Below are 25537 nucleotides of genomic sequence, written 5' to 3' on the forward strand. Positions count from 1 at the left end.
GGCACTGGATGCACAGCACTGTCATTGCATTGTGTGTCAGGCAAGGTGGACCTGAGAGGAACGAACACAAGCTTCCCCTGAGGCAACAGAGAGGATCCCAAACCATCATCTTGTTTCAGCAGATATCACTGTGCAGTGTAAACCTTCCCTCACTAAAGGCAAAGAAAAGAGGACAACACCCCAAAAATAGTAAGTGGTGTCCCAAAAGAGAGAGAGATAAGGTACCTGAAAAGCACTATGAGTAGCAGTAAGAGCTCTCACAGGACCCCAGAAGGCAGTTGGGAGGAGTGGGAAGACAGCCCACCCACCACAGCTGTATTCACCTTATGAGCAAGGGTCACACCAAGGATGAAAATTGTCCAAACAGTGTCTGTCCACGGACACACCCAGAGCCCAGATGTGCTTGCATGCTCCTATGAGAAAGCAAGTGGTCTCCCAGCCATGCTCTTTTCTGGGAACTAGAGTGCCTGCCAGGAACACCTGTGCTAGGGCCTGTGCTGCAGGGCCCCATCCCATCTCCTGGAATCACAGCTGTGCTCGGAATGCAGCAATGTTGGTGTGCATCCCCATGCCACAGGCACAGGAGCCACTTCTTCTGGCACAAAGATTCAGTAACGCGCTGTTCACTGGTGAGGTCTTACACCAGCTGAGGGAAATCAAAGTGGGCAACAAGTATGTGGTTAGAAACAGCTGGGGCTGCAGTGCTTGCAGCCTCACAGCTCCAAAATTTCCACACCAGGCAGCAGGAAAGGACTGGTGTGTTACAGGGGAATGCAAATATCAATAGATTCAGAACACAAAGGAGAGAGGAGGTAATCTAGGCAAACAGAGAAGCAAAGCGTTACCAAACACACTATTTTTACTGGTTTTTTTCCTAGGGTTTTAAAATATTTGGGAGACTATATCAATTGTAATAGTACAGGATTTAAGTCACAGCAACTCCAGAAATTTGATTCCAGACAGGTGGTTTGGTTTTGCCAAGGACACAAAACAAACAGTGTAAGACGGTTTCTTATACTGAAATTGCACACAAATTTGCAGTGATGTTGAAACACACTACTATGGTGTAGGCAGGGGAATGAGACTCATTCAGTTCCCTGAACTTAATGACATGTTTGAAATGGTCATTTTGTACCAGATGCCTCTGGTACAAAACCCATATGGCTGCAGAGACTGAAAAAGCACATCTGATTAGAGACTGCTGGATATGACTGAGATCAAGGATGGGAGCTGCACTGCAGGTGAGGAAAAGAGGGAGGAAGTAGGCTCCAGCAGGAGGCATCTCTAATGCTGCAGTGAGTTAGCTCTCCCCTTGGACAAACTGCCTCATTCAGCTTTGAGGAGAATACATGAGAACATGTCACGGCCCTGCTGTGTTTAGCACTGTACACCAATCATATCTTCCTTAACCTTCTTAATTTAGTTTGTATGTCACTAAGTTGTGAAGTAAGCTTAAAATATCACAAGTAAGCAGATGTCTTTTCCATGGTTTTACTGACACTGAAAAAGTAGTTCTGTACCAAAATGTACACAATTTAGTAATAATACAAAAAGTTAATTCTGCAAGACAGAACGTCAGTTAAATCCACCAAAATGAACACTGAACCACCATTTATTGCCAGAACAGTGTTACTTTAAATAAGATCACTGAATGAACAAAAAACCAAAATATTTCCAGCTTTCCTTAAATAAAAATAGTAGCTATTAGCAACAAAATGCAGGAAGATAAACATTCATGGTATTTAATATTTACATGCCATCATAACATATCTAGCATGTAGTATGGCTTCATGCCTGCACATCAGCTATATGAGCTCATTACAATGGATATTAATGTGTTGATTTGACAAAGCAACCCATGATTTACATCAAATTTGCACATTAGAAGAGCACCTCTGCTAGTCACCCCTTTAGGAATGATGCTGCAGGAAACCCAGTCCAGTCTACTGATTCACTCCACAAAAACTTAAAAAAAAAAAGCCCAAACAAACAAACAAAAAAATTAAAAAAAAAAATAATCAAGCATATCAATAATTTTCCTTCTGTGATTAACTAGGCAGGGCAATGCATTTAGGAATATTCCCAAAGATGAATCAAACCAGAATAAACCTGGATTTTCTTTATTACAGTAAGAACACCTGAGACTGCTTCACTGGTCCAAGTACAGTATTTTATTAAAAAACCTGCTTGTTACATTAACATGTCATTTCACTGAATTTCCTTAATTAGTAATTTTCATTGAAAAAAGGGTAAGGTTTCCTCTTAAAATAAATACTCCCCCCTTAAAAATAAAGTTTAAAAGGGAATTGAAACATAATAATTAAAAAAAAAAAACTACTTTTTTTTTTTAAGAACAGTGTGCTTTTCTGGCTTCATTTTACTTCAGCTTAAACAGTGGATACACACCTATTCCTGGAAAATAGGTGACACTGTATAAAAAAAATCCCCAACATCAGGTACACAATGTGTTTGTATATTCCTAAAGAGACTTCTAAACTAAGTGTAAACATCTGGTTTTGACGCGTTTGAATGCACTCCTATCAAACAAAGTTTGAGAAACAGCATTTAATTAAGTGCCTGTCTTGTCTGACAGGTTTTTGAGTTACCAGTTTCATTTTTCTACCTGAACAAAGCAACAAAACAGTTAAGACACTGTTTTTTCCTACTTCAGTACAAATTATATTTAACAGTTCAGAACTTTACAGATCACAAGTTTTACAGAAAGGAATAACCTAAATTGTGGAGTTAAAATATTGAACACTGCTTAGCTGAAGCAGCAGCAAATTAAGTACTATATATATAGACAGATTTCTATAAAACTAGTATCATTCAATTAAACTGATAGCCTAAAACCTGGTTTACATGTGAACAAAACTAAAACTAGGAGTTCATAAAAAGTGATGAGGTTTGCCATCACTTAAAAAAACATGCTTGTCTAACCAGAAAATAAAATGGCAAGGGCCTGTGCATTAAAGCCAAGTTTACACCAACTTTTTTTGTTTTGTTGTTTTAAACACCCAAAGTACATAACATCACTTTGCAGCTTAATAAGTACCAGGACCTTGGTAAGCAAAATAATCTCAACCTGTAAAAACCTAAGACTGACCCTTTAAAAAATGATGTGTAAGATTGAGAATTCCAAAGCCATGTTCAAGACATGTGACAGAATTTCACTCATGAAGTCATCACTAGCCACTGAAGAAGGTCAAAGGTGTAAACAGTCTCACGTAAGTCTGATGATCTCTTAGTTTATCTTACACAGACATTATTGAGTTGAAGGCAATCTTCATTCTAAACTTCACAGATTTTGGTTTGTTTTTTTTTTTTCCCCTGTGCTCCTTGTCAGTTACTAGAAAAATTCTTCATTTCAAAGCCATTTTAAAGTATTCAAGCAGCCTTCTTAGTGCAGGTTCCTTTAAGATCCTGTAGATTTATTTTTGACCTAATAAAACAGTAAGATAACTAATTAGATAGTTAAAATGTTACATTGCTCTTATGTGTTGCAGTTATTCACGTAATCATCACTGAATCTCATGTACTTATGAGAAGGGAAAAACAGCACAAAATTCAAGAATTTTTCTATTTTTTACCTGTTGTGGATCATGTGGCTTTTGACTAGATGCCCAGCTGCCAGAGCTGCCATTAGTGATAATTCCCCTGCCATCACTGTAGCACAGACAATTTTAGCAAGCTGACGGGCATTTTCACCAGGGTTATCTTGGCTGGCACCTTGAACCCCTAACATCTGCGGAGAAATGCAGGCAATATTATGCTGTCAATTTATGCTAAATTTAGTATGAGCTTCCAAATTACTAGCTTTAAGTCCCTCTGATGTTATGTCTAAGCTTTAGAACTGGCTATATGAAAACAATTCATTAGACTATTCTGAAATTTTCATAGAAAATACAGCAAGTATCAAGGGGCCCCATTCCTGCAACATTACTTGGACACCACATGAAAGTGAGCTTTAATTGAAGAAGCTATTGGACACCACATGAAAGTGAGCTTTAACTGAAGAAGCTATGTTGATTTGAGCTTTCTGAATTTTACCTGCAAACAGGCCTGCTGTGGGAGCAAGTTGGTGCCTCCGCCAACAGTCCCTATTTCTATGGAAGGCATCGTGCAGCTGATGTACAGGTCTTCGTTGGTGGAACCAGTGCGCTCCATCAGAGTGATGCAGTTAGAGCTGCCCACATTCTGTGCAGCATCCTTTGGATCAGGAAGGAGAAACAAAACAAATTCGAGATGCTCGAGTAAGTGTTTGATTGAGAATTACTGAACTAAGGAAAATCTGAGCTGGTGTAAAACAAACCTACCTGACCACAGGCAATGTAGATGGCTGTCACAATGTTTGCTGCATGTGCATTGTAGCCACCTATGCTTCCAGCCATCGCAGACCCCACCAGATTTTTGTTTATATTGACTTCAACTAGAGCTTCTGTAGTTGTTTTCAATACCTAGACAAAGAGATAGATACATTTTGACTACCCCATTCCTTAAGCAGGAGTAGAAATACTCTATTTATGGTTAATAAGCCCTCACCCCTTGTTTGCTTCTATATGGAATCTGACTCAATCATTATCCTACCTTTTATTTTTGTTCCAAAGGAGACTTTCAAATGCAGGATGTTCCAGTAACAATGGAAAAGTCAGTGCTAAGGGTTTGGACTTGCATAGGCCTTTGAGAAAAGCTCATAGCTATCTACTCTATTTCAAATTCTCATTTATATTCAGAATAAAACAAACAAAATGAACTTGGCAGAAATATCCCATTAATTCACCATGACACAATAGCAACATTCCTGTCAAGTTGCTCCAGACTCTCAGCTCTTCCCAATTTTGCTTTGCGTTAAGACTATGGAGCCAAACTCAAGAGTTTCAACAGAAAACACCATGATACATGGGCAAATAAACATTATGCACAGTAATATAAAATTAAGTGGCACATTTACACTATACTGATTGTATTCTGAAACCTTAAAGTAAGAGATTTACACTGAATTTAATACAAAAGTGACCAAAGACAGTCAAAAGAGAGAGTGTTGTGAGCAAAATTTAAGATATTCCTGTATAACAGTGGTAACACAGACCTGCACTAAGTCTGCAACACTGACAAAAAAACCCAACACTTACATACTGGAGTTCAATGTCAGTAAATGTAATGATGTACAGGTCTGGGGGTCGAGGAAAAACTTCCCAAATTTACCTAAAACTATCCAGGCCCATTACAAAAGTTTTGCAGTTTTGCAAAATGTATGTATTTTTATAAACGAGAGAGCAGACACTTACTTCTCTAACAACCTTGGCTGGAATGACTGCTTCACAGACAACAGACTTCCCTCTTCCTTCTATCCAGTTTATAGCAGCCGGTTTTTTGTCTGTACAATAGTTACCACTAATAGCTATAACCTGAAGGTCAGGAAATTCTTCATTCAGCCTTGCCAGTGCTTTTTCAGTACCCTGTTAGGAGCAAAACAGGTAGTAGGCTAGGTTTATCGTTATGGTTGCAAAATAAGCTACCAGGGACAGTGGAACAGTAAGATTAGATTAAGTCTAATCAGATAATCAGTTACAGTGGAAAAAAAGAACATAATTTCACAAAGAAATATTAAATAGGACAGAAAAAAATCCAAACTATTTTGACTTTTCTTTAACAACTTTGGGAATTATATGGGGAATAACTGGTTCTTCCCAATATATATGGACTCCCTGGATATATTCTAGGTGCATGGGCATATGGTACCATACTGAAGATACAACATGAACCCAGTGAAACACTACAGGCATGAAATTAATTAACTTTGGATAGTGGAAAGAGCTTCCCTATGGGTAATCAGTGGGAAATCTGCTACATTAGGACTTGTTTACGACCAGATCCACTTTAGTAATGATTATGATTGCTATTCCATATAAAATGTAAGTCTAAGACTATTAATTTCAAACAGCTCTAGGCATCCCAACGATCCATGGACCATGTTTTTCCATGTTTGCATAAAAAAACTCCAACCAAACAAAACTAGAGAACATCCCTCTGCCGCTATTCACCACACTCCTAAATCCTGTACTTAGAATGAAGTGATAAACACAGTAACAGACGAATTACTGCTAGATAAAATCTTTGGCTCAAAGCAACAGAGAAACCAACTTAACTTCCCTATATCAAAAATACTTCCTTTACATAATTGAAAAAAAAAATTTAGACACAAAGTTACTTTTTTCTTTCATCATTTTCATCCTATTCTTGTTTACACTTGACAAACACTGTCATTATTTCACAGGACTGCAAACAGCATTATGTCTTGTCTGTCTTTCAGAAATCAGTCACAGATTAATAGGCTATCTTTACTTTTAAAAGAAATACACATTTATTAAAAATACTTAAGAGAATTGGTCCTTACTTTTGAAATCATATTCATTCCCATTGCATCCCCTGTTCCAGACTGAAAGCGGATATAAAGGTTACGACCAGCCAAACTGATGAGAAGTTTTTGCAGGCGGGCAAACCTGCAAGAAAATTTAACTATTACCTATAATCCTCAAGGAAAAAGATAAGTTTTAAGTGGCAAAATGACAGTAAATCATTGCAATACAGAATCACTGAATTATTGATGTTGGAAAAGACCTTTAAGGTCAACAAGTCCAGGCTCTGACAGAGCACTACCTTGTCAACTCAACCCACAGGACCAAGTGCCACATCCAGTTGCTTCTTTAACACCTCCAGTGATGGTGTTTTCTCAGGTAAATACTATAAAAACATTCACTGTAAAAGTGTTCTCTGCCTTTTTATGTTTTCTAACACTGGACTTCATGAAATGAAGTAATCTGAGGTGTTGACCAATCCAATTCATTTGTACTCCTTAAAACATCTGTCTACCAGTTATAAACTAACAACGAGGCCTTCAGAAATTCTGCTGTCAGTTTTACTGCAAGGCAAAAGGCATACTTATCTTCAACAGAGTAAGCCCTAAAAGTCACACAAAACCCAGGAAATACTGCATTTAAAAAGCAGCATGAGTTCGTTCTGGCCGAAATACAGTGTCAGGCCTGTCATATACTTGCCTGACACTTTCAAGAAACAAAACAGGTAAGGAAATCTCTCTCTGAATCTTCCTAAAGCAAGCAGGTAATCATAAGCCTTAGAAAAAACTCCAGGGCTTAAAACAGACTTATTCTTAGTACTGGTTTACATTTTTTAGCATTTCATTTCTAGCATTAGTTTTTCCTGTATTCTCTGGAACCTCATAGATTAGTTATCGATATTAGTAATATCATCTGAAAGGCTAAATACCAAACTTTGAGGGTTTTTTTGCAAAGTAACTACTAAATATCAAAACAAGCTTATGCAAAGTTTTTTTAAATGATTAGACAAATTAATATTCTACTAAGTGTTACACAAGTGTGAATGCATTTTTTGCTAAAATATAGGTGTTCACCATTATCATTGAATGATGTTTATTGATTGCAACTTTGGTATGTAGGCAGAGTGACTTTTGTTCTCTTAGATACATACTACACAGGATAGTAAAAATGAAGATGTAATTTCCTGTATTGCAGAACTCAGAAAAAAAAAACTGATTAGGAGTTTTCTACCATTCACAGAAGTCTTATGTTGGGCAATGAAGCTGGAATAGCCATTGTACTAACCTACTTGTGCTGTCAAAAGCTTCCTTCATTATTTTAAAGCCTTCAGGACTCTCAAGCCAAACCTTCACCTCTGCAGCCTCGCAGGCAGTGGGCAGCCTTACAACAGGTCCTCGAGTCATCCCATCTGCAAGAATGCGGCTACTTGCTCCTCCACCAAGCTAAAAACCAAAGCAGAAGGGCAACACAGTAGGATTACTGAAATTTTGTGTTTTAGGAAGTCAAAAACATGGGTTATATAACCCCAAGAACATTTCATAACATAGGAAGTTTTTCTAGTCAAACAATACTTACACATATTGCTCTACATCCTCTGTTTGTGCTTGCTACAAGACATCCTTCTGTTGTTGCCATTGGCACCTGAAACTCTTTGTTATCCAAAAACAGTGGTCCTGCTACACCTACAGGAATAGGCATATATCCAATCACGTTTTCACAGCAAGCTCCCATAACCTTAAAAAACCACACAAAACAATCATTAAGGTTACACTGCAGTGGTACAGTACAGCATGCCACATACTATGCCTGACATATGTACCTGACTACAACAACGCATCTTAGTAAAAAAACCACAAACCTACCCATAAAGTAACTAATTCCCACCTCAAGAACTTAACAGCTACAGCTGTCAACAGCTAATACTATTCAAGTGTAGGTAGATGTACAGAATTTTATAGAGTCTTAAATGTTATTAAAAAAACCCTTGTATTGTTAAATTAATTTTAAATATTCTTCAGTTTTAACTTGAGCTCAAAGTAGTATTATTCAGCTGAATTGTAGCTCAGTATTAGTAGAATTCTGCATTTCTGAGATAAAGCAGCTGCATACTTCGATAGGAAATTTTTTTTGGATAACCTGCAAAACTTGCCCTCGCCCACCTAGAAACATCAAGAGCAACAAAAGTAAGTTTATGTTTGCCTTTTATTTTTCCTTCTACATCAGTTTTGACCAAGGTCATTGTTAATTCACGTGCATCACTGCGTATTTATTTCACAGAATCGCAGACTATGGTTTGAATTGGAAGGGACCACAAAGACCATCCAGCTCTAACCCCTCCTGGGACACCTTCCACTAGACTAGGTTACTCAGAGCCCCACCCAACCTGGTCTTGAACACCTCCAGGGATGGGGAGTCCACAACCTCTCTGGGCAACCTAGTCCAGTGTCTAGCACTCTCACAATAAAGAATTTCTTTCTAATACCCTATACCCTCCTTCAGCTTAAGGTCCCTTGTCCTGTCACTACATGCTCTTGTGAAAAGTCCCTCTCCAGCTATCTTGTAGGTAGGCCCCCTTCATACTGGGAGGCGTTATAAGGTCATCCTAAAGCCTTCTCTTTTTCAGGATCAACAACCCCAACTCTCTCAGCCTGTCCTCTCAGAAGAGGTGTTCCAGCTCGCTGATCAACTTGGTGGCTTTCCTCCGGACTTGTTCATGTGTTTGGAAAATAGTTTTACAATGAGTTTTGCTTGTCTACCTTTTACTTACCAAAGAATAATTATAATTCCTATAAGGAAGATATTGCAAAGACGAAGGTTCAGGGAGTTTCTTGGATAACATCTGTCTGCGAATGGACACACCTCGCTCCTGAGTTTCCATCAGAGTTTCCAGTTTGTATGCAGGAATATGCTTAGCATTAACTAAGCTGATAACCTCAGCATCGGTTAGAAATTTTGCTCCTTCCTGGAAATATAAAAGAAGGAGAGAGAAAATATAGATTCTCTTGGTGAAAATCCTTTTTAATGTTTCCAAACAAAAAAGAGTAACAACTTTCCTTTGATATTATCTGAATACAACTACAGGAGTCAACTGCCAACATCAGGTTTTACAGTAGGCCAGGATGTGAACAAAAACTTTTATGATCAGACACCCACCTACACATGTACATGAGGAAGCTTCAATGAATGACAATCCCTCCTCCCTCCCATCTCAACTGACTTAACGTGAAATAATGCACTAAAGGTTTTGTTTTAGTTGTGACTCCCATGCACTCCCAAGTTATTAATGTAATGTAATTTTCTGGAGAATGACACTACAACCAGTGGGAACACGTAAAAGCTGCAAAATGAACTCTTAAGAATTCTAGAGAAGAAATTTATTTTGCCATACCTGTGCATTTCCAAGTATACGAACACATTCCTCAATAGAACGTGGCTCTTTAGGTAACTCAATTTCTTCCTCTTTTTCATTAGCAAGTGAAGAAGTTTCCACAGGGCTGCAACTGCCAACTACAAATGTAGCCTTGGATGATGACTCTAATACAGGTTTTATGACTTCAGCTGCACAAAGACAATTAAAAGGAACTCTGGTTTAGAAAATACTTAAGTTTTGGTACTAAATACAACATGTTACACCAGATTTCACTATTTGTTCATAATATTTATGAATAGGTTCAGACTTCAAAATTATAAGAATTACCTACCATTTGCATCTTTGGGAATGAAAGCTTCTTCCACTGTGTTAGATTTCTGATTGTTTTTCAGAAGTATAGATTGCTTCCTGCAACAATTCTCAGGGACCTTTTTCTGGACCATCACAGGAGATGTTATGGGATTCTTCAGTGAGAGGGTAGATTCAGTCTCTGCTTGCTCAAAGAAAATGTATTTGACGGCAAGGAGAAGGGCTAATCCAAGAGTGATTACTTGCTCAATATCCATACTGGCCATTCTAAAAGAGACAAATCAGAAAGTAAATACACAGTATATACAGTTCATGTTTTATAACAGCATTCTGACATACAAAGAGTAATTATTTCACCATAATTTACAGCTACAGAAATCCCAGTCAAAAGATATTTTCTACCAGGACATCTAAGTACACTAGGTTAGGCTAGAGAAATAATTCTTCATATTATTAACAACACAAAGATTTTCAGATGTCATTAAAGAGTAACCTAAATCTGGCTAAAAAGCAGTCCCAGTAAGAAAATTACTGTAAAAGATGCAGTAACAGCTACATCAAATTGATGTAACACCTATCCCCTAATGACAGGATAGTTTCATTTATCATCCTCTACCAATAATGACTACTGTGACGCAAGATGAACTGCTAAGAGGGGAAAAAAATCCCACCTAAAACAGAGAGTTCTGAGTTTTCAGAAGTAACATGAAATCACACATGCCACTAACTTGAGCTGAGCTGAAGGAAAAGCCACAGTGGCATGGCTTTTGCACTTTTTGCACTTAAGTGTGAATGGTCAGAAGCTCTGCATAAATAATTACCCTAGTGCAGTTAAAAAATTTATTTTCTAGTGTACTCTGAAAACTATCAGGGCTAGTGGAAAAGAGAACACTTTGATGCATACAGGACAGCTGGTTCAATCATATTCTTGACTACTTCAAAGAGATTGGACAAATGGCATATTATTGAAGTATTTCCTCTGAAATGTCATCTCTAGTTCCAGGAAGTCCTACAGTGGTCAGATCTGTGAGTCTTTTAAGTGTTGTGCTCTAGAACAATAAGCTTGGCAGTATTAGAGGATACACCCCACCCAAGGAAACACACTCTGTGAAGTCACCCACCGAGAAAGGTAGAACTGCCACAGGGAAACATTAGGTTCAATTCTCTTTGGTGCATTCTCATCCAATCCCACTGAATTTTCTACAGTACTGTTTTGAGCAGCTGGTTCCGCTATCCAGCGACTGTGGGCATGAACAAGAACCAAACCCAGCGACTGTATCAAAAACAAAAAACAAATATTAAATTTTCAACTTTAACTTGGTATCTGGCCTACTAAGAGTAAATATTGTCCTTTCTTTGTTTGGGTTTTTTTGTGCTTTTTTTTCCCCCCATGCCTCAAAAGTCTAAAGCTAACAGCTGATTTTCAACACCTCTCACTAACACCCTTTTTGGTCTACGGTAACACTGTTGTACAGTAGCTTTGGATGTGTCCCACCCACATTCTTCCCCTTGCTCAAGAAATAAGCATAGGAAGGTGAGGATACTGGAGGGGTAAGAGGGAGGGAACGGTACACATAAAAAGCCCCAAGTGTTTGGCACAGAAACGGCATAGGCAGGAAGATGATAGGGTTACATACAAGAGAAGTTATTAAAATCTACCACTGTAAATTGAACTAATGAGATGCAGAATACAAGTCTGTGAGAAACAAAAGCTTGATTCATTCCATCAGAACACCTCACTGATTGCATAACCACAGGTGCAAAAGAGCCACAAACCATAATCATTTTGACCCTCTGTGTTACAGGATTTGGTTTATTCTCTTCTTCTTCCAGAACACGAGCAAAATGGCTGAGCTGCCATATAGGGCGCCCTTCACGACTCTCTCTCGAAAGCTGCAAAATATAACATAATTTAAAAATGGTCATGTATAGTACGTATTAGAAGAACCAACAAATAAGCTTCAGCACTGCACTTTTATTTGATCGTTGAGAAATTACCAACAAAAGAGTCAGACTACAGTCTACTGTCCAAACAATGTTAAGACTTTCAACAGTGAAAAATGCTGAACAGACAATAATTTACACTGTAATTTGTTTACTCTGTTTTAGATCAGAACTCCTACTATTGAGTGTGACTCATTTACAGTGACATTTACAAGTTACTGTCACTAGTTCACCAGTGAAGGAAGACAAACATGTCATGTAACTGTGACGAAATATATAGCCTATAAGTAGCAAAGGGGCTGAATACTAAGCTTGATGTTGTCTTTAAGTTGGTCTTACCTCCAATACCAAGGACACACAAGCTGGAAAGAAGGTCATGAAGACAAAGTAGTTGGCAAGAACAGACATACAGCCAAAGCAGCACATAATTTCAAGCTGCCGCACACCTAAATAAAAAGACATTTTTTACATTTGAATATGCAATGGGCTATATTGAAGAAGTGCTGCAGAACTAAGCAAGAAATCACTAAACTGACATTGCAGATTACAGAAGGCATTGTCTAGATTAATGAAAAACAAGCATATTTAGCCCTAGTTATTGTGCACTGGCTTATTCTAAGCACAATATATATTTATGTATTGACAGAAAACTTTATTTTAATATGCCATTCTAAATGTATACAAATAAATTTCACCAAGATTTTAAAGCTTCACATTAAAAGCTTGAAACTCCTTACTTACCTAAGCAAAGAACAAGTAGCCAACATTATGTATTTAAATCTTTTCTGAAAGATGGCCAATTAAGTGTTCAGGCAATAAGAAACAGTATATATGCTGCCTACTCTTCAATAAGTCTGGTATCCAGAAAAAGACAGCCATGCTGCACATGCATTACCGAACTGCCTTAGTAAAGATGAAAGAGCTAACAGTATAAAATGAACTATACACAACATCAAAATGGGTTTTTTCCCTAAGATGTAAACAAGAGAAAAACTTATTAACACACGATACTGTGAAAGATCCAAAAGTTGCAGAGCAAGTGCTTTGCAAGATATCTTTAAAGTATGTGAAACAGGTGGGAAAAAAAACCAAACCAAGCCACATCAAAAACAACATATAAAAATAAACATGCAAGCAAAACCTCACTTTAGTCTTAACTATGGAACCTCAATTTATTTTACAAAGAATTTAGTTATTTTCATGTGAAAGTCCTTTGCTTACTACATTTAACTATTCTCTTTTTAAGAGAAAACCAACTGCTACTGCACACAGAACTGATGAAGATCATAGTGTGCATGTGCTGCCCAGTATGCCAACTATATCCTGGGCTGCATCAAAACAGCACAGCCAGGAGGCTGAGGGAAGGGATTCTGTCCCTCTACTCCAGTCTCCTAAGACCCCATCTGGAGTGCTGCGCCCAGCTCTGCTGCCCCCACCATGACAAGGACATGGACCTGCTGGGACAGCCCAGAGAAGAGACACTAAGATGTTAACAGGAGTGATGGGAACAACAGGAAGATATTAATTTTATGAAAGTAGCTGCACTGAAGTCCATTCCTACTGCACCATCGTCAAGGAAAGCCATTATCTGTATTTCAAACTTTGGTTTAACACATACATATTATTCATACTAGCAAGAAACTAGTAAAACAGGCTAATTCGGAATGTAAATAAGGAGATTAGGTCACTCCACTCTCATGGGTAACATCTATGATGTAAAACTCTCAATATCTCAACGTCTCTCAAATAGTCTTTTTTAACTGAAAATATTTGAACTTTTAGACTATATGGCTCACCTGACATGGTACCAACACCGATTACAAGACACTCCACAAGTGCATCCAGTGTAAATGTAGGGCCTAAAATTGCCATCCCCCGTGAAATATTTTCTCTTACTTCATCCTAGAAAGAAAAATTTCTGTCCATTAACATGAAAACAAAAAGCAAATTAAGTTTATGACATAAAGTGATTAGTAAACTGAGTAGTATTATGGTGATAAAGTCTTGTAAAACATATATTGAAAAATGAACTCCTATGAGAAAGCATATAGAAAATGTATTCTATTTCTTCTAATTTAACATACTTCGACAGTTTTTAGTCACAGAAGGTTATCGAATTTTAATTAATTTGTCTACCTTTGTCCATCAGTGTTATAGGAGCTTAGAATACTGATGAGGCAGAGACTCTACACTAAATTCAGAACAAGATTTCTACGTTTTAAGACACGAAGAAGCCACTTGTGTCAAGGCATTTAAAAATTTCTTGCAACCACATATCTGTACCCTAACTACTATTACTTTATTATTTTATTATTTAACTCTCTAGACTCAGTTGATAGAAAAGAGCACACAAAAACCACTAAAACTTTGCCGGGGGGAAAGGGATTTCCTCCAGCAGGCAGGCATGGCAAACTCTAGAGTTTGCTGCTGTTTTTCCAGTGGTGTTGTTTTTGGGGTGAGAAGGGGAGAAAACTGTAGGAAAAACATATTTGTGAAATATTTTCTTGAAAATCAGTAAAAAGTTCTGTACTTGCAATTATAATCAAATAATACAGAACACGCTATAACAATATTACATATATAGAAAATGTGCAGCATAATATACACGACATTAAAATATAATAGACAATATTTTGTCACAATTAGTATGCTCAAAGACCACATACAGTATTTTGTTAGCATAAATTAGTTGCAAGAAATATACTTCAGAACTTAAGAGTATTAGCAAAAAAACATTACTAGGTATGACGAGCAAAGTGTCCTGTCAATCCCTCCTATTGTGCTGCATTAAATGCACTAGAACATGACTATTCCTGTCTGCACATATGCTCCATCTGCTAATATTTGGTCTAGAAATATGCTTTTTCCAGTAGAAGCACTGTAAAATTAGATGTCTCTTTATCTACTGTTCCTGAGCCCTAAAAATTAACTTTTTTATATCAGTAACTGTTTTAGGGAAAACTTTGGCCTAGGAACATTAGCCTCCTTAGAAGAGCTATAAGCACTGCAGGTTTCAAGTTCTGATTTTATAAAGTCACACTCATACTTTTAACTTAGTGCATGTGACTGTGCACACTAATTTAAACAGCGTTACTACTCACTTGAACACTGATCTGGTTGGAAGACAAGAGAACACAGAATCTGGATAAAATCTGATCCTTTTGACATTTTATATATCACCAAGACAGTATTCACCTATATGTCTCTCCACCTGGATTATTCATATATAATTATGAAATGGTTTGGCTTGGAAGGGACCCTCAAGATCATCTAGTTCTAACCCCCAGCCATGGGATAATGTTCAGTTTAGAAAATTAAACTTAAAATCTCCATCGCAAAACAAAAAAAGCCCCAACAAAGTAAAACACCAACCAACAAACAAAGCCCTCAAGAAGAACCCCCCTGACCTGTGAGTTGGAACTGAGAGCAAATTTGGCTAATGCACTTGCTCTTGACAAATCAATCAGGAGCAGGAAGAATGGTAAAGCTTCACTGAAAAAAAAAAAGAGGCATATGTTAAACTTCAAGGTTTATTGTACAGGAAAAAATAGCAAGCAAGAAATCAATAATAATAATTCATTACTTACTTTAAACCTGTCAATTCTTTATCCAAGAAGTGAATTACCACTGTACTAAAAACAAAACTTGAGAAGATTGTAAAGAGGCCAGCGATACCTTTAAAAAACAAGAGAACAGGAAATTTTTGGTGTACAGAGAGAGAGAGAGAGAGAGGAGGAGGGAAAAAAAAGGGAAAAAAAGAAAAACCACATCTTTAGATCAATAATAACAAATGCATGAGAATTCTTGTCTCTCAGAGTGTATTAACAGCAGTCAAAATACAAACTGAAGCACATCTTGTTTTCATAGATATTTAAAACTCAAATTTGTACTGCATTCAAAGACTCAGAAATAAAAGCCATAAATCTTCTCAATTTATTTCAAGCAAAATTAAAATTGGCTTAAACAGCTCTATAACTTTAAGTGATTCACACAACAGTTATTTTAAGAATTAAATTTCCAGTGTTTATATAATCTTACAACCTTTCATTTAAAAAAAAGCACTTTGATAAACGTAAAACATGTCTTCTGCTATGTAACAAACAATTAAAATAATGCTTTCTTGAACATAAGGATTAAAGTGTTAATATTTGTTACCAATTTATGTAAAAAAACCCCACCAACAATTAAAATGCATACAGCAAATATAGAAGTCAGACACAGTACCTAAAATGTATTTTGATCCAAGCTGCCTTAGGTTCTGAAACTGGAAATAGATATAAAGGATTGCTATACAGCGTGTGATTGTCAGGATGATGATGTCACTGCTCAGAACATCCTGTTTGAAATACAAAGAAATTTAGTTAGCTTTTACAGCAAGAAGTAACTTTTTAAGTTTCAGTAATAAAAGATTCCATTGTGAAGCTGCACTAAAAATGAAGCTTCAGAATAACAGAAGTATCACTGATAGTCTTGCCTTAAAAAACTAAAATATGAAAATCCTTGTTCACTAGACACTGTGCAGATGGATGTTAGGTTTAACGAAACACGTCTTTACTGCATCACTGTTTGCATACCACTTTAATATCCACAATTAAAAAATAAGGCAATAAAGAAGTTTCTGCATAGATAATTTACTCCTAATACATCACACACTCATCTTATTCTACAGAAAACCCTGGATCTACTGATTAACACCAAGTACAATAAAATTAATTCAAATACTTACTTCTTCAAGTTTGGGGCACTCATAATTCCAGCCACAGATCTTATCGTTCCCAGTGAACATCTTCATAGACATCATACAGATGGTAAGAGTCACTGTTCCCACAATGACTTCCCATGGATGAGAGGCTACAAAAAGGCCATGCATTCGAAATAGCCTGGACAACATTTTCAAGACTGTTCCTCTATACTTAGCAATCCTGTAACAAAGGAATATTTTGTATGTTAGCAAGTCTGACATTGAGTGAAAAGACAGAAATCTACACATTCCTGCAAGTCATCTTCCAGGGAAAAAAAAGCAAAACAGACGAGTGAGGAAAGTAATCTTCACCTTTCAACCTTCCATGTAAAACACATCTATTTCTAAGATTCCAAAATATAATACAATCTGCTCCTGCCTTCTCAACCTGTTTTTAATACAAATCTGCCCTGTTTCTTCAAGGTCTTGCTGGTAAGTCCTCACTACTCTCACATCTCTCAGTATCACAAAATTCTGACACACCTTTCACTTAACTTCTTGGTTTTATCATCTGTATAAGCACTCACCAAATTCTGTTGCTTCTTTGTATTCATTCTTCCTATCAAAAGTATTGCTGAACCATAAAAATTACCAATTAACCATTACTGGTAATGCTCAACAGCAAGAACTGCAATGTTATCTCTATGGCTGCATTTTCTCTACTTTCTGATCAATATTATTCTGTGACACAAATTAATTACATTCAAAAAAGTGCTCCTTCTTCATCTCAAGCATGCAAGTCCTCACATAAAGTATTCTGTGACAGTTATCTTCTACCCATAACTAATTCCCAGGTTATTGGTACATATCATCATCCCTTTGCTTCCAACAAATAACAAACATTTGCCAAAAATTCTCACATCTGTCTTTCACAGAACTAAAAACATGGACATTCTTCACATCCTTCAGACCCCATCCTAGTCTATTTGCTGTGTGTTGTACCTTTACATAAGTTTATCAAGGAAACAAAATGTAGTAACATTCTCTCTTAATGCATTAATAGCTGGAGTTTCCTTTTCTCATTACAACACAAAAACAACACCTTACAAAACAGCATTATGAAGTTAAAAAAATGCTTAATAGTAGCCTGGTTAACAGAGACAATCTATAATTCAGTATTTACATGTACCAACTTCGCACTGTAAAGATTTCCATAGAAGACTGAGAGCTGTACACACTGCCACTTCAAAGTGGATTAAAAAAAATCCCTTTGCATTGCTTTAAAAGTAACAATACATCCATTGGGCTTCTGGTATTATTTATTTTGCTCAGACATCAAAAATGAAGCTGCCATTCAATGAAGAAAATAACAAGGCAAAACTATCTGATGAAGTGTTCCTGAAGATACCAGAATCATCTTGGTTTCCTACCAGCGCTGATCTCAATCACATGAGCACCAACAGGACTGATCTATTTCTCTTTATCCTTCCATGGGGAAGGTGTGGACAGACGTTTGTGCTTCATGGAACCAAGTGCAGAAAACGATTGAGAGGGCTGCCTTCTTTATGAACAAATTATTTCATTTCCTGACAGAAAGCTTTTTAAGAATAAAATTAAAAACCAAAAGCAGACATCTCCTTTATAAAGTAGTTAACCCTTCTTTTTCTCTCTATAGTATAACCTACATTCTGTTTTGTAAATTTATGTTGCCACCAAGCTGTACCAAAGTGGTATCATTTTTCCTCAACAGAATGGAAGGTATTTTTTAATTAGAAAAACATTACCAGAGAAATATCTCAGTGCTGAATATTTCAAACCAACACAAAACATAGGAAAGGCAAAACAACATTCTTTGAAAATACAAATACTTTTGAATATCACACTGTTTCAGGAAAATCAGAACTAGTAGTTACTACATGACTTTTACAGAGTCGTACTAGTAGTACAGCTAATACAACTAATTCTGAGAGTTGGAATGATTATCTAGCCATGAAAAAAATAAATAACCTAGAAGGGCTAGAAAGATTTCAAAATCTTTTTTCAGAAATTGTCACATTTCTACACAAAAACAGTAAAATGGCTTCACATAAATCAATTAGAGGAAAAAAGTGCATAAATCAATTTATGAAAATAATTATCCATAATATCTTAGTTTTTTTATTAACTGCTGCTATGAAATAGAGGATGCCTCATGGCTGATCTTGGGGTTAACAGAATGATACCAACTCCTAACCTAAAAGTATTCTTTAAAGCTTTCATGTTAGTTTAACCTGCCTGAAGCACATGGTGGTTTTTGCTATGCAGTTGACTTTTCTTGAAAATATTCATGATTAAACACACTGATTCTGCATTACAGTGGTGTAAAAAAAAAAAGTCAGTGCATAACATGAGCTCATATTTCTGTTTGAAATATTTATACAGTTACACTGACTCACAGCTTGAAATTAGCAAGACATAACGTTAAATATAAAGCCAAAAGTTAACACTGAAGTAATTCTGCTAAGTTTCAAAATGGTGGTACAAAAAGGGTGCTTTATAAATCCCGCTTGCCTTTGTTTTCGACCTGGGAAATCAAAACAGAACACAAAATACAAACAAAACCCAGCTGCAACTCCTCCAAACCAGTGTAAAAAGCAAACTAGATCAGTCGTATGGAACGCTTCATAGCAATTACCTATCACGTAACTGTACGACTAGTGTGTTAAATACCCAAGGTTTGTCACCCAGCTCTAAGCTCAGAGCAGTCCTCTGCAACACCATCAATGAGATCAGCACAAATTTCCCGTCTGCTGCGGGCTGACTCAGCAACAGCTACGGGAACCCAGCGGCAAAAGCAGCCGAACGAGAATTTGTGCGGAGCTCATCTGAACCGCAGACACAGGGCACAGACCCTGCACCGCTGCCCGGGACCGCTTTCGGCGTTCCCAGCGGGGAAAGGCAGCCCCTCAGAGGCCCAGAGCTGCAGCTACCGAGCGAGAGTTGGAGGGGCTCAGCTCCGCAGCCCGCGGACGCCAAGGCGGCCCCGAGACCCCAGCACAGCGCCCAGGGCGGCGGCGAAGCGGGGCGGCGGCCGCTACCGACGGGCGGAGATGGCGACGGTGCCCTCCCTGCCCCGAGCCGCCGCCACCCGGCCGCTCTCGGCCCGCAACCGCAGCCCGCCCGCCCGCCCGCCGGCACGGCGCGCCCGTGTGCCGACCCCGCGCTCGCGGCCCCGCCGACCCCCGCTCACCACCGTGCCGCGGTCCCCGCTCACCGCCGCGCCCCAGCCGCAGTGGCAGCTCACTGCGTCCCGCCCGCTGCTCCCTCCCGGCCCCGCCGCCCCGCCCCGCCGCGCAAGGACACGCCGGCTCCGCCATCGCCCGATCGCGCGGCCAATCGCGAGCGCGCGCCCCGCCCCGCCCGCCTCGCGTCACCCGCCGCGTCGCCGCGGCAACGGCCTGGCCAGCGGCGCGCGGCTCCACGCGCCATCAGGAGCGGCGAACACGCCATCGCGCCATGGCCCGCCCACCAATGGGCCGCCGCGCTCCCCACTCCGCGCCCTCTAATTGGACGGCCGTAGCGACTCATTTGCATGGCCAGTGGAGCGGTGTCGGCGTTCTCGGGCCCGTGCCGTGCCTCGCCGTGCTCTGGGACCGCGGTGCTGCCCGAACACCCCCGCGCCGCTGGTACCGCCCGGGGCACCGCGCTGGGCCGAGGCACTAAGAGTCCGCGCAGAAATGCGCAGCTCCTGCTTGTGGAAAGAGAGAAAGAAAAAAAAAAAGAGAGAGAAAAAAAGGCAATATATTTGTATTTGTGTCTTTTGGCCAGAGAGGAAGTGCAGTTTTTTGGTTCATGAAGTATTGGGAGGCTCTCAAAGACCCACCTGGATGCATGCTTATGTAACCTGCTCTACGTGACCCTGCAATGGCAAGGGGGTTGGACTAGATCGTCTCCAGAGGTCCCTTCTAGCCCTAACAATTCTGTGATTCTTTTTGGGCACCGAGTCGGGTGTGACACTACGATCGCTGCAAGACAGCGCTCCAGGCGCTGCAAGACAGCGCTCCAGGCTGGCACTGCCGTTACGTGTTTCTGGGTCTGAGCTTGCCGGCTAACACGTTCAAATACAAACCAAGAGGTTTTGAAGCAGATGATCCACATTCTGGCTTTCCTGAAGCTGCTTCTTACGTGTGGCACCTCATTTGGAAATATATTTACTAGCTCCGCATGGTGCTGTGCTGTGAAGCATCAACGTGATCCTCAAAAAACGAAGTGCTTATGAAAAGGTTTCCTAAGAACTCCACCCAGAGTAGTTATCTGTAATGAAATCATTCATGCCATTATCAGTGAGATTTCTGGACTCACTTGATAACATGCACAGCAATTGCTATAATTGCATACGGATATGACTAAGCCAAAGATAATAACAATTTGTACACAGATTCAAAAATTATGTGCAAATGATATATAATTTAAGATGACCCTTAGTATCTTAGCTCTGTTTTCCACATTTTCCATGAACACTATTTGGAGAGTACTAAAAATGCTAATTTTATCATCAAGTTCACTGGCAGCAGGAGTCACTGCAGTGATTTGGGGTTTGCAGTCTGTGTGACACCACACATGCTGTCATTAAGTTCTCACATCTGTAGCTCTTTGTGGTGGCCTGCCTGCAGCCCAGCCTTGTGCTGACAGAGGCCATGGGAGCAGACTGCCTCATTGCCCCTGCCAAGCAGATGGCAGGTAAAGCAGAGCCAGAACAGCTCTGCCTCAGGAAAATGTTGTGATTCACAGACAATCACTGAAGAGTGCTACTGCAAATACTGTCAAAGTATTGTCAACTAATAATTTGGTTATCTCAAACATGTTCCCACTGATGAGCCCATGGACATTGTGCTCAGGACAGCATGTGAAGATAGCTACTTAACCATGGCCAGGGAAGTGTTGCCAATGTAGGGACTCCAAACACAGATACAAGGCCTAGTTTAGAAAGGAGACATTGTTTACTCTGTGCAGGGTGCAAGGTGGAGTTTCCTCAAAATTTTACACTATATATACATTTTAGAAACCATAGAAGTCACAGTTCATTGGCTACAGGTTACCTCGTTTGCTTATTAATTAGTAGTCTATCATATCTTGGTTAAATGATTCTCTTGCTTCTCATGCTCAGACTTTCTCTTCTTTCAAGTTGGTGGGTTTCTTGAGTCATTGGTCCATGAGTGAGTGGTTGCAGTCTTTGACAGTGGACTGCCAGACTCAAGAGGCTATGAACTGGCACAGATCCCTTCCCTTACAAAGGGCATGGAGACCTGTGGTGCCAGCAAGGTGATCAGAAACACAGCAGGAGTCGACAAGTCAACAGGAACGTTTAGTCAGGAACTGTAGCAATAGGACAAGGAGTAATGGGCATAAATTGAAAGAGGAGAAATTTAGGTTAGATATTAGGAAGAATTAGACAGTGGAACAGGTTGCCCAGGGAGGTTGTGGATGCCCCAGCACTGGCAATGTTCAAGGCAAGGCTAGATAAGGCCTTGAGCAACCTGGGCTAATCGTCCTTGCCACTGGGTGTTGGGACTGGATGATCTTTAAGGTCTATTCCAACCCCTTATGATTCTAAGACCCCAGACTATAAAAGCCCAGGTGGCCCTTCATTCTGGGTCCCTCCTTTGAGGCTATGAGGCTTCTCACTGATAAGGCCAGACCCTGTTTCACAGCCCCCCTCCTCATTCTCTATAACTCTCTGGGCAAATAAGCGTTTCTGACTCTTGAGATATCAGCATCAGGAGTGCACAAACGCCTAGAAGTGAGCCTTTTTAACCGCACAGAGCACGGTGTATGTTAGTGCTCTGCGGCTCTACGGAACGACGTGCGCCCGGGGCCGCCCGACGGGCAGCGAGGCGCCTCCACAAGATGGCGGCCGCCTCGGAGTGCAACGGGTGGCCGCCTGAGGAGGTGCCGGGGCAGCGCCGGGGCCAGCCCACGGTGGAGCGGCGGGTGTGCGGCGGGGACACCGACACGGACGGCGACGAGACCGTCGTGGAGGGCTCTGTGACGGAGAGTGATGTGGAGGAAGAGGAGTTCTGTAGGAGGAGGTAGTAAGGCAGATGGCTCTGAGCGGCACCTGCCTATGCGAGGGCGGCGGCAGGTGTGGCGCGCCCGCGGAACAGTAGGGGGCCCGCGGCTGAGGGGCCGCTCCGGGGATGAGGGTTTTGCCCTCTTTTTTTTTTTTTTTTTCCTCCCCCCCTCTTCCTTTCTGTATTCAGAGCCGTTTTGTATGCCTTTAGACTTAGTGGTTCTTAGCTCCACTGATGGCCTCGGAGCTTGTGCCTCTGGACCCTCCTGAGTAACATTTCAGTCCGCAGAAGTGAAATGTCCCGGAAACCAACTCGGAGGAAATAAACACTATTAAATGCAGTTTGTGCTGATACTGTTTCCCTACAACCTTGACTTGATACCATTTTCATTCCATTTTCTCTCATTTAAGACATGGCAAAGGATTGAAAACACCTGCGGCTGCACCTCTTTGTGCTGGCTTTGTGGCCTGGCATTTCTTGGAAATACATAAAGCAGTGATGTGCTTCAATAGCTATGATTTTCTATGCAGAAAATCAGGTATATCCCTGCAGTTTGGGGGTCCTTTGCTGTTGGTGTTAGCACTTGCCCAGTGGTGTCCCAGTGTCAGAGGCTGGGATGAGCACCTCTCTTAAACTGAGGGTTTAAGAGAACTTAAACTCTGACCTGCCCTTTGAGTTCATAGGACTGTAATGCTTAATGACCTTTTATTTAATTTATTTTTCAAAGGTTGGCTTTTCTTAATGTGGACATAGCTTTAACCACTGAGATGAGTATTACTAAAGGTAGGACGGATTCTTTTTTTCAGTTTGTTTATTTTTTTAAACTGTTGCTTTAGATATTGCCTGAGTCTATGGTATTTATGCTTCAGTGCTGCATGAAGTTCATTCTTAGGAATATATGTGCTCTTTTACATCTATAATTTTAGCTCGTATTTTAGAAGATTCTTCAACACTTTTTTAATATTTGAAAATTAGGTTTGCTCTTGACTTCTCTATTCTTTCTGTGTACTATAACTGAGGATCCCTGTCTTGGGAAGTGTATGAGCTATATATAGGGATATCCTTTTTATTTACATGTATGTGTTTGTATGTATGTGTTTGAACAGAATAAAATAAATGGAATCTATGCACATAATAGCTATATGTAACTATAGTTGCTTATAGTATTTTTAAAAACCCTTATTGTTGTTAATATATCCATTCTCTGTAGCATATGAACTTTGGGTAGGTATATTTAAGTGCATTATTTTAAGTGTATCATTAAATTACTTTCAGCATAAATGATTGCATGCTCATTTAAAGTCTTAAAATCTTCCATAATAATACCCATAACGCATGCTGCATGAGCAAGCATGTCTTAGTTACATAATAGTTTCACTGGTACCTCCTTTACATTTTTATATAATATACTTGACTTGCATACTGTAGGTTTTATTTCAGCAATATTTTGGACTGACTATTCTTTAAGTGACACATGGTGTTCTTCCAGATTTTTTTTATTGTTTGTCTTTTTGCCAATCTGAAGATCTGAGTGGACTGTCGTTTTTTATCAGCGTACTCTGAGTTAATATAAATCTTACCTAAAGCTCATTGGAATCTGAAGAAACTTTTCCAATGGCTATGTTTTCCTGATGCTGAACCTTTTATAGTTGTTTAATAGTTTTGACTGAGGAAAGAAACATCATCCCATTTTGAATTTACCTGTGATTATCCACTGGAATTAAGACCTGGCAATGTCTGTTTGACTCAAATTCTTCAGTTTGTGGAGTTAGGCATTCGTCTGAGGGTTGAGCGAGGGGGTTTTTTCCTTGCAACTGTAATAGATTTCTGCCTGCCACATGTTGTATTCAGTAAATTGGAATTAGAATTTAATTATTCATGGGTTTGTACATACTTGTGTATTAGCAATTCGGGGATGAGATACATAATGCAAATATTAATTTGATTAGTATTTTACTAATGTCGGTATCAACATCTTAGTTTTCAAACTTAGGGGTTCAACCTTAAGGGCTTCTATCCTTTTTTTCCAGAGAGAAGGTCTTCCTTTGTATATTCATTAAAGAAACTACTCCATATAAGAGTACAAGTATATTTTTAGTCAAATGGATCAGGCAGCTTATCAAAATTGCAGTTGTTAGTTTAAAAAAATAAGAGGAAAGAGTTAATCTCCAAACTCAAGGAGGGTCCCAGAACACTAAGTGAAATAAATCTATCCCCCTGGCTGGTTTTATTAATTTCTGTTCCATTCATTGTATTTTCAAAATCTAGTGAGATAGATTATTTGGCCACTTAAATCCCTTGCATATCAGAAACTTTGATTCATGTAGCTCAATTACTGAGTTATGTGAAAATGTATGCAATTACAGAAAGTTATGTAGAAATTAAGGCAATAAAAACTTTAATTACTGGAGATTTTTTGTTTGTTTTTTTTCTAGGAACTCCTTCTCCAGAAATATGTTTTATACAGAAATTTGGTGGCCAGACATACTGTCAAGAGGAAGACGAGATAAATCCAGTAAGTACACCAATGACAGTGTCTCCTGTAAACATATCCAAGGATTAATTATTAATAAACCCACTGGGCCTCCCTTTGATTACATGCGAAAGAGTCTGGTAGCTTACAGCTGAAGTGAATTTCAGCATGTTGTCTCCAGGAACGTATCCAAGTCTCTTCCCTGGTATTTCATGAAGTATTTCATATGTGAAATTTCCTTTCTAATTTGAGGAACAATCCTAGGACAAAAATAAAGAAGTCGTGGAGCACAGTCTTTTTAGTATGTTCCCTTTAGGAGCTGAAAGATAACCATCTGGATTGACTGTGCCA

General features: G+C 39.3%; 2 protein-coding genes across 19 annotated transcripts in view; one reads left to right on the forward strand and one right to left on the reverse strand.

Annotated features, from left to right (window-relative positions):
• Positions 1-1479: 1479 nt before the first annotated feature.
• On the reverse strand, positions 1480-19982 carry HMGCR (3-hydroxy-3-methylglutaryl-CoA reductase). Of its 4 annotated transcripts, none has more exons than XM_027635213.1 (20): positions 19893-19982; positions 16709-16904; positions 16207-16318; positions 15570-15657; positions 15390-15474; positions 13779-13884; positions 12322-12428; positions 11815-11931; positions 11160-11311; positions 10061-10305; positions 9748-9917; positions 9127-9321; positions 7935-8093; positions 7644-7801; positions 6398-6503; positions 5289-5459; positions 4317-4457; positions 4051-4209; positions 3591-3745; positions 1480-3442 (listed from the first exon to the last, which is right to left on the reverse strand). In XM_027635213.1, exons 2-20 carry the CDS (start codon positions 16871-16873, stop codon positions 3388-3390), a joined length of 2646 nt encoding a protein of 881 aa, XP_027491014.1. In that variant the 5' UTR covers positions 16874-16904; positions 19893-19982; the 3' UTR covers positions 1480-3387. The 4 variants fall into 4 exon arrangements, with proteins under 4 accessions (XP_027491014.1, XP_027491016.1, XP_027491015.1 ...); XM_027635215.1 differs by lacking the exon at positions 19893-19982 and adding an exon at positions 19860-19887; XM_027635214.1 differs by lacking the exon at positions 19893-19982 and adding an exon at positions 19528-19628.
• Positions 19983-22119: 2137 nt separating this feature from the next.
• ANKRD31 (ankyrin repeat domain 31) overlaps positions 22120-25537 on the forward strand; it is a 60502-nt gene continuing 57084 nt past the window's right edge. For 3 of the 15 annotated variants that reach the window (XM_027635217.1, XM_027635218.1, XM_027635225.1), the window contains exons 1-3: positions 22123-22731; positions 23441-23496; positions 25149-25228. In XM_027635217.1, the coding sequence (XP_027491018.1) occupies positions 22475-22731; positions 23441-23496; positions 25149-25228 (393 nt within the window). In that variant the 5' untranslated portion in view covers positions 22123-22474. Of the gene's footprint in view, positions 22732-22765; positions 22785-22812; positions 22847-22885; positions 23252-23440; positions 23497-25148; positions 25229-25537 lie in introns of those variants that run through there. The other 12 variants (XM_027635223.1, XM_027635220.1, XM_027635227.1 and 9 more) reach the window with 9 other exon arrangements.

This window comes from Corapipo altera, unplaced genomic scaffold, assembly GCF_003945725.1.
Source record: "Corapipo altera isolate COAL_440 unplaced genomic scaffold, ASM394572v1 61411, whole genome shotgun sequence".
Classification (NCBI taxonomy): domain Eukaryota; kingdom Metazoa; phylum Chordata; class Aves; order Passeriformes; family Pipridae; genus Corapipo; species Corapipo altera.

Excerpts from the sequence above, each read along its gene's own strand:
- HMGCR (XM_027635213.1), bottom strand. The coding sequence starts at position 16,873 with ATGTTGTCCAGGCTATTTCGAATGCATGGCCTTTTTGTAGCCTCTCAT. Across the intron at positions 7,802-7,934 it reads GAGGATGTAGAGCAATATGT|CTTGGTGGAGGAGCAAGTAG; the intron begins GTAAGTATTGTT and ends TTTGGTTTTTAG. Across the intron at positions 3,746-4,050 it reads CACAGCAGGCCTGTTTGCAG|ATGTTAGGGGTTCAAGGTGC; the intron begins GTAAAATTCAGA and ends ATTTCTCCGCAG.